The sequence below is a fragment of the Nerophis lumbriciformis genome, linkage group LG39, assembly GCF_033978685.3.
Source record: "Nerophis lumbriciformis linkage group LG39, RoL_Nlum_v2.1, whole genome shotgun sequence".
NCBI lineage: Eukaryota > Metazoa > Chordata > Actinopteri > Syngnathiformes > Syngnathidae > Nerophis > Nerophis lumbriciformis.
Window position 1 is genome coordinate 23,025,001 of NC_084586.2, and position 12,149 is coordinate 23,037,149.

The 12,149-nt window shown below is 42.1% G+C and overlaps 2 protein-coding genes and 1 non-coding gene across 3 annotated transcripts in view; 1 reads left to right on the plus strand and 2 right to left on the minus strand.

Moving 5' to 3' along the window:
• The window catches only part of LOC133577723 (LIM and SH3 domain protein 1-like), a 41,907-nt gene extending 34,377 nt beyond the window's left edge, over positions 1 to 7,530 (minus strand). Inside the window, exon 1 of the mRNA XM_061931709.2 lies at positions 7,296 to 7,530. Coding sequence (XP_061787693.2) covers positions 7,296 to 7,364 — 69 coding nt within the window. The 5' untranslated portion in view covers positions 7,365 to 7,530. The remainder of the gene's footprint in view (positions 1 to 7,295) is intronic.
• A 370-nt stretch (positions 7,531 to 7,900) lies between these two features.
• Positions 7,901 to 7,972, plus strand: trnac-gca (transfer RNA cysteine (anticodon GCA)). Its single transcript has one exon. It is a non-coding gene; the product is annotated as a tRNA-Cys (tRNA).
• A 3,087-nt stretch (positions 7,973 to 11,059) lies between these two features.
• Positions 11,060 to 12,149, minus strand: part of LOC133577722 (plexin domain-containing protein 1-like) — a 34,687-nt gene continuing 33,597 nt past the window's right edge. Inside the window, exons 12-13 of the mRNA XM_061931708.2 lie at positions 11,517 to 11,665; positions 11,060 to 11,436 (exon numbers count right to left, since the gene is read on the minus strand). Of these exons, the coding sequence (XP_061787692.1) occupies positions 11,317 to 11,436; positions 11,517 to 11,665 (269 nt within the window). The 3' untranslated portion in view covers positions 11,060 to 11,316. The remainder of the gene's footprint in view (positions 11,437 to 11,516; positions 11,666 to 12,149) is intronic.

Genomic DNA, 12,149 nt, shown 5'->3' on the forward strand with positions numbered 1-12,149 from the left:
CAAAGGGCTGCACAAGCCACAACCACATCCTCGGTACAGAGCCCACATAAGGGCAAGGAAAAAACTCACCCCAGTGGGACGTCGATGTGAATGACTATGAGAAACCTTGGAGAGGACCGCATATGTGGGTAACCCCCCCCTCTAGGGGAGACCGAAAGCAATGGATGTCGAGTGGGTCTGACATAATATTGTGAGAGTCCAGTCCATAGTGGATCCAACATAATAGTAAGAGTCCAGTCCATAGTGGCTCTAACATAATAGTAAGAGTCCAGTCCATAGTGGATCTAACATAATAGTGAGAGTCCAGTCCATAGTGGATCTAACATAATAGTAAGAGTCCAGTCCATAGTGGATCTAACATAATAGTGAGAGTCCAGTCCATAGTGGATCTAACATAATAGTGAGAGAGTCCAGTCCATAGTGGATCCAACATAATAGTGAGAGTCCAGTCCATAGTGGATCCAACATAATAGTAAGAGTCCAGTCCATAGTGGATCTAACATAATAGTGAGAGTCCAGTCCATAGTGGATCTAACATAATAGTAAGAGTCCAGTCCATAGTGGATCTAACATAATAGTGAGAGTCCAGTCCATAGTGGATCTAACATAATAGTGTGAGAGTCCAGTCCATAGTAGATCTAACATAATAGTGTGAGAGTCCAGTCCATAGTGGATCTAACATAATAATAAGAGTCCAGTCCATAGTGGATCTAACATAATAGTAAGAGTCCAGTCCATAGTGGATCTAACATAATAGTAAGAGTCCAGTCCATAGTGGATCCAACATAATAGTGAGAGTCCAGTCCATAGTGGATCTAACATAATAGTAAGAGTCCAGTCCATAGTGGGGTCAGCAGGAAACCATCCCGAGCGGAGACGGGTCAGCAGCGCAGAGATGTTCCCAACCGATGCACAATAGTTTATATTTTAAATTTAACTAAGCAATGATTAAGAGAACAAGTCAGGGCAGAGTCACTAAATAGTTTACTTCCTGCAATCATGGCTTTAAAATTATTTTTTTGCATTTTTTTTCTATTGGCATTTATCTGTTTTTCAAACAATCAGGTCATGTATTTGTATTAAGAGAAACAAAACAAAGCATTGATTTTCACTCCAAAAATGAGCCAAAAACAAACAGAGCCTAGCATCATAGCTACACACTGGCAGCCATTTGAATTGTCCTGTTGCATTCTGGGTAAAAAAAAGGGTCAGTTAAAATAGCATTGATTGATTGATTGATTGAAACTTTTATAAGTAGATTGCAAAGGAAGAGAATCCACGATATGAAAGTGTACAGTTTGCACAGTATAGTACATATTACGTACACTAAATGCTAACACCACAATAAGTTCTTCAACTTCTTTAAGTCGGAGTTAATCAATTACGTAGTTGTTGCATGAATGTTATATCAAATGTCAATGAAATACCATAAGGCAGGACCTTGCTCCTTCACACTATTGACTTTTCTAAACATTCTCTTGCTTTGCAACTTTAGCATGTTAGCTTATTTTTTAGCCATTTTTCCAGCGGAACACCTCAAATTGCTACAAAATGATACTTTTGACACACGCTAAACTTTTTTTTTTTTAGCTGTATGCCTCAGAGTCGTATAATTGGATATTTGACACATACTAACTTTTGTAGCTAATTCTGCAGTTGAAATCTAACATGGCACTTGACATGTGCTAACTGTTAACAAGTTAACATTAGCATGCTAGCATTTTTAGCGGTATGCCACAGAGTCGCATATCTTGGTTTGTGACGCATTTTTACTGTTAGCATGCTAATGTTAGCATTTATGTTTGGCTTAGCGACACCCAAGATCGGCCCTTTGTGATAGAAAATCATACCAGGTCACATATTTCGATCTTTACGAAATTTTGACGGCGGGCCCGCCGACTCGCTAACGCACCCAGAGTCGCATTGTCCTTCGCTGCTTGCAGCTGTTAGAATAATTATGTATAAGTTATGACTATATATAAAAATACAAATAAAATGATGTTGAACTCTGAGTGTAAACATAACTTAGCCCTAGGGAAATGAACTATTAACTGAAAATCGCAAGAAGAAGTTATTAGGGATAAGAAGATTCTGGGGAAGTTATGTGATAAACAGGAGGGAAATGTTAGAATAATTATGTATAAGTTATGACTATATATAAAAATACAAATAAAATGATGTTGAACTCTGAGTGTAAACATAACTTGGCCCTAGGGAAATGAACTATTAACTGAAAATCGCAAGAAGAAGTTATTAGGGATAAGAAGATTCTGGGGAAGTTATGTGATAAACAGGAGGGAAATGTTAGAATAATTATGTATACGTTATCACACAACTGTTATGCTTAAAGGCCGTTGCTCTAGTTATTATCAATTGTGCTGAAGTTGTACTTTTATATCTGTGCAAAGGGACAACTTGCAATCCAAGATTGCGAGTCGTCTCATATCAGTGTTTGTGTTTGACTGCCAAGGGCGAACATCGAGTGCCGTGACGCAGACAAAGCAGAGACAGGGCGATATCACGAGTGTCAGCACATTTCCATTTCTGAATAATCATATATTGTGTCTAACTGGGGCTGCTGAAATGACCCCCCTTCCTTCAGAAGCAGCCTCAGTGATGTAACCAGGGACCTCCCGAATAAATAGAGGAGCACGTGGGCTGTGCCTTAGAGCGTTGGTTGGAAATTGAACTCTGTCTCTGCATGATTCCTTGCTTCTTGTCTGTTTAATAGATGTCATCAGTGTTTAAACCTGACACAGCTTTAATGACAGATTGTTTTTTTGAAGTAATTTAGCCTCTTATCGAGCTAAATAAAGCGTCAAAATATCCTAAACAGTTCCGCACTAGTGCAGATGACAATGATTCACTTCATATCAAATGTACATATTATTATATTTGCCAAATCAAATATTTTTTTTATTGATTTTTGTGTTCCCAAAAATATTTATGGAATATTACACGGACATTTAGGACTTATTTTCATGTTGATTTGTTGAAGACAAAAGTTTATTCTTCATTTAAAAAATTAGAAGAAAAAAAACGCACAAACGTGTGAGTAATTGCTCAGAAATGGAAAAGGGGTAGGATCAAATTAGTTTCTTCCTACTCCTTTTCGTTGGACATGTTGTAAGGAGAAAATGTAAATATGTGAAATATGTCATGATATGTGCATGTTTGAAATAAAGCTAAAATAATATTTACTATAGCAATGTATTTTTTTTATATTTCATATCATTTTATTCCATTCATATTAGGTCTATAAATTGTGTATCCATGTTATTGAACCAAATTAAGTTTATTATTATTATATTTCAATGGGAACAAATGAAATAAAAAAAGTTTTTTTTAAATGATTATTATCATTACCTTTCTTGGCTGACAATTGTTAGAAATATTTTATATTTATAATTCGTCCGGAGAAAAAGAGGCTACTTTGTGTACCTAATAGAGATGCGCGGATAGGCAATTTATTTCATCCGCAACCGCGTCAGAAAGTCGTCAACCATCCGCCATCCACCCGATGTAACGTTTGATCAGAACTGCACCCGCCCGCCATCCGCCCGATCTAATATAGATGATGCAAGGCATTAGTGAGCCTGCCAACTACTCCGGTTTTCCCGTAATTCGTACGGTTTTCATCAACCTATTCCGGGTTTTTCATTAATTAAAAAAAAAAAAAGGGTGAAAACTACGCGAATTGCACCTTGTGCAGACAAGATTTTTCGATCGGACACGGAGGAATTAGCGATGTAAAAGACCACGTTGGGACAAAAAAACACAAGTCTAATGCCGTTGCTAGCGATACAAGTGGAAAACTTTCAACGTTTTTCGTCGCCCAAACAGATTCTTTGGATGTGATAAATGCCGAAGTTTTATTTACGGAGGCAATAATTGAGCATGGTCTTCCAATCGCACTGGCTGATCACATGGGACAGTTAAATGTTTGTAATGCAACCTTTAAAAATCATTACGCGGTGATCGCGGTCCCAAAAATAAACTTTTCTTGCATGATAATGTCCAGAAAAATTCGCTTTATATTACTTGGTTAGAGTGTCCGCCCTGAGATCGGTAGGTTGTGAGTTCAAACCCCGGCCGAGTCATACCAAAGACTATAAAAATGGGACCCATTACCTCCCTGCTTGGCACTCAGCATCAAGGGTTGGAATTGGGGGTTAAATCACCAAAATGATTCCTGGGCGCGGCCTCCGCTGCTGCCCACTGCTCCCCTCACCTCCCAGGGGGTGATCAAGGGTGATGGGTCAAATGCAGAGAATAATCTCGCCACACCTAGTGTGTGTGTGACAATCATTGGTACTTTAACTTTAACTTTAACTTTTTATAGAGTCCTTTTAACGAATGAGTTTGATGGTTTATCACAAACCTTAAATGAAAGAAGTCCTTTGTTCTCCTGCACCATGGCCTTGCTTCGTGTTTGGTGCGCAAGCTTTATAACCTCACTGAGGTTATAAAGCTTTTGCCTGTTAAAGAAAGGAGACTGATCCAACGCAGCACAGACTTTCGCGTGCCACGCTGTCACGACCCAGACGCACACCAGTGCGCAATCACATGGGAGCCGCGCTGAGCGCACCTCCAAGCGCGTCTCGCTGCCGGCGACGGCCGGGTATATGGGCCCGACGCTCCAGCGCCATCCATTTTCAGGGCTAGTTGATTCGGCAGGTGGGTTGTTACACACTCCTTAGCGGGTTCCGACTTCCATGGCCACCGTCCTGCTCTCTATATCAACCAGGGTGAGCCCCACCCCTTTCGTGAGCGCACTGCGCGCGGAGTGACCCCTGTTACGCGCCCCCGGCAACAGGGGTGGCGGGCAGGTAAGCTGCGCGGGCGGAGCGCGCGGAGTGACCCCTGTTACGAGCCCCCGGCCACGGGGGTGGCGGGCAGGTAAGCTGCTTACCTGCTGCGCGTGACGCCGGCCGCGGCGAAGGCGGACGAGGCGGGGTGTCGGTGCGGTGGGCGCGGTAGTGACCCTGGACGTGCGTCGGGCCCTTCTCGCGGATCGCTTCAGCTACGGCTCCCGGTGGGGCCCTCTCGGGGGAAGGGGCCTCGGTCCCGGACCCCGGCGAGGCGTCCCTTCTCCGCTCCGTAAAAGTGTCCATCTCTTTTCTTTTTCTTTCTTCTGTTGTGGCATATGCTGCAGGTGCCTGCTCGTTTTTCGTATGTGGGTAACAACATTTAACTATGTATACAGGTAAAAGCCAGTAAATTAGAATATTTTGAAAAACTTGATTTATTTCAGTAATTGCATTCAAAAGGTGTAACTTGTACATTATATTTATTCATTGCACACAGACTGATGCATTCAAATGTTTATTTCATTTAATTTTGATGATTTGAAGTGGCAACAAATGAAAATCCAAAATTCCGTGTGTCACAAAATTAGAATATTACTTAAGGCTAATACAAAAAAGGGATTTTTTAGAAATGTTGGCCAACTGAAAAGTATGAAAATGAAAAATATGAGCATGTACAATACTCAATACTTGGTTGGAGCTCCTTTTGCCTCAATTACTGCGTTAATGCGGCGTGGCATGGAGTCGATGAGTTTCTGGCACTGCTCAGGTGTTATGAGAGCCCAGGTTGCTCTGATAGTGGCCTTCAACTCTTCTGCGTTTTTGGGTCTGGCATTCTGCATCTTCCTTTTCACAATACCCCACAGATTTTCTACGGGGCTAAGGTCAGGGGAGTTGGCGGGCCAATTTAGAACAGAAATACCATCGTCCGTAAACCAGGCACGGGTAGATTTTGCGCTGTGTGCAGGCGCCAAGTCCCGTTGGAACTTGAAATCTCCATCTCCATAGAGCAGGTCAGCAGCAGGAAGCATGAAGTGCTCTAAAACTTGCTGGTAGACGGCTGCGTTGACCCTGGATCTCAGGAAACAGAGTGGACCGACACCAGCAGATGACATGGCACCCCAAACCATCACTGATGGTGGAAACTTTACACTAGACTTCAGGCAACGTGGATCCTGTGCCTCTCCTGTCTTCCTCCAGACTCTGGGACCTCGATTTCCAAAAGAAATGCAAAATTTGCATGGTTGGGTGATGGTTTGGGGTGCCATGTCATCTGCTGGTGTCGGTCCACTCTGTTTCCTGAGATCCAGGGTCAACGCAGCCGTCTACCAGCAAGTTTTAGAGCACTTCATGCTTCCTGCTGCTGACCTGCTCTATGGAGATGGAGATTTCAAGTTCCAACAGGACTTGGCGCCTGCACACAGCGCAAAATCTACCCGTGCCTGGTTTACGGACCATGGTATTTCTGTCCTAAATTGGCCCGCCAACTCCCCTGACCTTAGCCCCATAGAAAATCTGTGGGGTATTGTGAAAAGGAAGATGCAGAATGCCAGACCCAAAAACGCAGAAGAGTTGAAGGCCACTATCAGAGCAACCTGGGCTCTCATAACACCTGAGCAGTGCCAGAAACTCATCGACTCCATGCCACGCCGCATTAACGCAGTAATTGAGGCAAAAGGAGCTCCAACCAAGTATTGAGTATTGTACATGCTCATATTTTTCATTTTCATACTTTTCAGTTGGCCAACATTTCTAAAAATCCCTTTTTTGTATTAGCCTTAAGTAATATTCTAATTTTGTGACACACGGAATTTCATTTGTTGCCACTTCAAATCATCAAAATTAAATGAAATAAACATTTGAATGCATCAGTCTGTGTGCAATGAATAAATATAATGTACAAGTTACACCTTTTGAATGCAATTACTGAAATAAATCAAGTTTTTCAAAATATTCTAATTTACTGGCTTTTACCTGTATATATTCCCCAATAGGTTTAACTGCCACCCGCAAAAAAAAAAAAAAAAAAAAAAAAATATATATATATCTAATTAATCCACCCGACCCAACCCGAGCGCGGATAAAATCTTATTTTTTTTAATTTCATCCACCCGATCCGCGGATAATCCGCGGACTCCGCGGTTGTGTCCACAAACCGCGCATCTCTAGTACCTAATGAAGACGCCTGGTAAAAGTCCAGCATAAACACGACTTAAAAAGATAAAATAGAAAAAAAAAGCTAAAAATGAACTTTGGTCCCATCTATAAATTCCACGACGTCTTTCTACGTCCATCTGTCATTTTTTTTGGAAGTATTGAATAATTATTTTGATCAGTTTGATTTGAGCAGCACGTATGTGAAATAGAATTGCAATAAAATTTCTGCTTAAATTTTTACACACTTAACGTTTATTGTGTCACTTTTTTTTCTTCCCGCGGTACGACCGTTCAGACTGTGCACCGTGAAAGAGGAGAGTGTGACGTCACCTTGTCCAGGCAGTTGACTTTCTCGGTGGGATAAACTGCCTTGCTGCATCTTCCGCAGGTTGGATTCATCCTCGCTCCCGCAGGACAAGATGAGAAGTTGAGAAGAAGAATGAAAGTTGACGATGACGACGACGATGCGGCAACAAGTCAGCTGACCTCCTGCGAGCGTGGCTTTAATGCAGGCGTGACGTCACTGGGGGCGGAGTCTGCTTGAAGCGAGCGTCGCCTCTCTTAAACGTCACTTTTGTCATCTTAAACAGACACTTTGTCATTTACAAGTAAGTGTGCTTTGTTTGGTCTCAAACGTGCTTTCAAAACACGCGAGTCAAAGTCCGCCGAGTGATTTGCTCCTCGTAATATTCCCGATTTGGATCAGTATGTGCGTCGGGCTGCGTTGTAGCAGCCTCTGCTGGACGCTGTGAGGTACTACATGTCGTCCTCATCAAGCTGCCATTTTGTCTGTATTGAACCTGGAGGTTGCAGAGCGGAGTAAATCATATTTTTTGGATATGTTTGAATAATATTCGGTATAATAACAAGACAGAGTATCACATCGTTATATTTTATTGTTTAAATATTTTATTTACCGCCAAGGAGTCATCATCGGGGGTATAGCTCAGTGGTAGAGCATTTGACTGCAGATCAAGAGGTCCCCGGTTCAAATCCGGGTGCCCCCTCTTTTTTTAATTTCTTATAAAAAAAAGGCTCCAAACGTCACATATACTTCTTTTACGTAAAAATACCACTTCTGTCGTCATAATTTGTATTTTTTATGGAATGTGCCATAACCCATACGACATGAAGTGTATATCGTTAGAACAATGCACCTGTTATACCTTTATTTGTACTTTTTTATTTTTATTTGGCATGTCTGCACCACATAAGGAACTGCTTTTATATAGTGACAGTAAAAGACATTATATCCTCATTTTCAAAACCATTACGGTATAAATATATATTTTTTTGCATCTTTCGGGCTTCCCTCAATTTTGGTGGAAATGTCTCGCTCATAAAAATTTTTAAAATAAGACATACAGGTAAAAGCCAGTAAATTAGAATATTTTGAAAAACTTGATTTCTTTCAGTAATTGCATTCAAAAGGTGTAACTTGTACATTATATTTATTCATTGCACACAGACTGATGCATTCAAATGTTTATTTCATTGAATTTTGATGATTTGAAGTGGCAACAAATGAAAATCCCAAATTCCGTGTGTCACAAAATTAGAATATTACTTAAGGCTAATACAAAAAAGGGATTTTTAGAAATGTTGGCCAACTGAAAAGTATGAAAATGAAAAATATGAGCATGTACAATACTCAATACTTGGTTGGAGCTCCTTTTGCCTCAATTACTGCGTTAATGCGGCGTGGCATGGAGTCGATGAGTTTCTGGCACTGCTCAGGTGTTATGAGAGCCCAGGTTGCTCTGATAGTGGCCTTCAACTCTTCTGCGTTTTTGGGTCTGGCATTCTGCATCTTCCTTTTCACAATACCCCACAGATTTTCTATGGGGCTAAGGTCAGGGGAGTTGGCGGGCCAATTTAGAACAGAAATACCATGGTCCGTAAACCAGGCACGGGTAGATTTTGCGCTGTGTGCAAGCGCCAAGTCCTGTTGGAACTTGAAATCTCCATCTCCATAGAGCAGGTCAGCAGCAGGAAGCATGAAGTGCTCTAAAACTTGCTGGTAGACTGCTGCGTTGACCCTGGATCTCAGGAAACAGAGTGGACCGACACCAGCAGATGACATGGCACCCCAAACCATCACCCAACCATGCAAATTTTGCATTTCCTTTGGAAATGGAGGTCCCAGAGTCTGGAGGAAGACAGGAGAGGCACAGGATCCACGTTGCCTGAAGTTGCCTAAAACCTTACAAATTCAATAGGTCCTTATGTCCCATCGCATAAGGACTCCCTGTGGGAGTCCTTATGCAATGGGCCATGCGGGCCCTAATTAATACATTCTACTAAAATGACCCATGTTCGACATAAATCATATATTTGTTTTTTATTGTTTTACTTTCAAAGACCAAACCTCACCATCAGGGGTGTCCAACCTTTTTGACTGGGGGTCCGCATTGGTCTTGACAAATTTGGCCGGCATACATGAGGGGGCAGTCAGAAATAAGAAGGGGCGTCACGTGTGCACGCTGCTCTATTCTGTGGGAATACAGAAGTAACATTGCCTTCTTCATTTACCTTTCAGCTACAGTAAAGGCCTGATTCACTGAGATCCAAAGACCACACACTAAATAATGTGTGCAACATGTGAAACTATTAGTGAGCGTGTGATTTACTCAGACTGTGTGTACAATAGAAAAGTGATGCAGACTGAATTATTTTCCTTTTATTTTTTTACCGCTTGAAAGTGCATGGGAAAGAGGCTAAGGCTGAAAACTATATCACGATCTATATTTTTTTTTATATTGAATGATAATTATTGATTGTTTTATGACTTATTTAAGCCTTCCAATAAATACAGTGAAACAATTTCCAACGTACCAAGGGTGCTATTTATCAGTAGCTGAGGTGTCTGGTAGCCAGGTAGGATTAATTAACGCGGCTAAGGCAAATAATGAAAGTAGATTTGTAGATTGTCGCAGATTTGAGACACTAGATGGTAGTAGTGTATAAGCTATTGAACACTACACAGACTAGTTTCGGGAGCGACTCATCAAACCGACACATTGGGAGTGACAGTTGCTGCACCGTCTGCTTTAAAACCAACAGAACTAAAGACAAGTTTTTGTTATTAAGTTGATGCATCAAGATATCCCAGCTCCACTTTTCACCCCATGCAGAGAATCTACAGCGAGACAGAAAGATGGCGCAACCACACTGGTTCCTGCTTCCTGGCTTCCCAAAACGTGAGTGACTTCATGAAACGAATCGTGCTTCATAAATACATACAAAATATTTTATACAACATATTTTATATTGATATGGATTATGCATCCATTACGATATATATTTATATCGTTTTATTAGCCCGACCCTAAGAGAGCCTGCACTTACTCCGCTCAATACGCAAAAGGCTTACTTCAAGAAGTCTTTTTCATATTAAGAAAAATACCATTGTGTCGTTCTCGCCAGTTCCCATAATAATAATAATAATAGATTTTATTTGTAAAAAGCACTTTACATTGAGTAAAAGATAATAAAAAAATAAATAAAATAAGAACTAGAACAGCCAAATAGCTAAAACTAGTTTGCATGTATCTAAAAAAAGGCTTTTTTAAAAATAAGGGTTTTTAAGCCTTTTTTAAAAGCATCCACAGTCTGTGGTGCCCTCAGGTGGTCAGGGAGAGCGTTCCACAGACTGTTCGTAGCTTTGTCCTCAGAGGTTAGAGGAGGTTAGCCTGTCCGGAGCGGAGGTGTCGTGTGGAGGATTTGGGGGTGAGTAGTTCTTTGAGGTAGACGGGAGCATTTCCATGAAGTCACTGGTGGGTTAGTAGGGAGACTTTGTATTCAATCCTGAGTGGAACAGGAAGCCAGTGAAAGGATTTGAGAGTTGGTGTGATATGGTCATATTTCCGCACTCTCATCAGGATCCTAGCAGCACAATTCTGTATGTATTGTAGCTTGTGGGTGTTCTTGCTGGGGATCCCGACAAGAAGTGCGTTGCAGTAGTCTAGCCCTCGTCCCAACTGTGCCAACTTCTCGGAATACCTACTCAGCCATCTACTTTCCAGTTGTAGTAATGTTTTCTTCCTCCGCGTAAGACACCAGAAAGCAGTCAGAATTGTTAATATTATTCAGTTTTTTATTATTAAAAGACATTAGAACAGGAAATGACACCCAGAAAACAAGCGGATACATTCCCAGGATCATTAGTTATATATCATGTAACTCCTCCACAAACAACAATGGGTTAGGAAGTGTACGATACAGTATGAAGGCAATGTTTACTCACTCCCTGACTTCCCTTTTGAAACACTTTTCTCCTCCAAAATGTGACAAGAGGAAAAAAAAAAGCCATGCCGTCCTCAAGATGGCGCTCTTTAGCACTGTTGGAGCCTCAGCAGCACTGTTCCGCCTCGATGAAGCCTTCCTTTTCGTGGCCCCCGAGCTCCACCTCGCCGGACTGGCACTCCTGGTTGCGGAACTTCATGGCGGGCCAGTAGCTGTTGCTGCGTCGCTGCGGCGGGGGACAGCGGCGGTCAGGTGCGCGGTGGCATGGCGGCAAGACGGCCGAAAAGGTCGAGGAGACGTGCTCACCTGCATGAGGTAGAACGGTGGCGCCAGCGTGGGGTGGGTGTTGATGCAGTACACGGCCAGGAGGGTCAGCGCTACCAGCAGGATCAGGGCGGCCAGCACGCCTGCGATGATGGCCGTGGTCTCCGTTATCGTTGAGCCCTCCCGGGGATCTGGGTTCAACGGTGCAGAAAGGACAGTCTGCATTCTTCTCTTTTAGAAAGACCACATAACCTTGATCCTGACCTCATGGTAAACTACCGACCGGTGTCCCACCTTCCCTTTATTTCGAAAATCCTCGAAAAAATTGTCGCACAGCAGCTAAATGAACACTTAGTGTCTAACAATCTCTGTGAACCTTTTCAATCCGGTTTCAGGGCAAATCACTCTACGGAGACAGCCCTCGCAAAAATGACTAATGATCTACTGCTAACGATGGATTCTGATGCGTCATCTATGTTGCTGCTTCTTGATCTTAGCGCTGCTTTCGATACTGTCGATCATAATATTTTATTAGAGCGTATCAAAACACGTATTGGTATGTCAGACTTAGCTTTGTCGTGGTTTAACTCTTATCTTACTGACAGGATGCAATGCGTCTCCCATAATAATGTGACCTCGGACTATGTTGAGGGAACGTGCGGAGTTCCTCAGGGT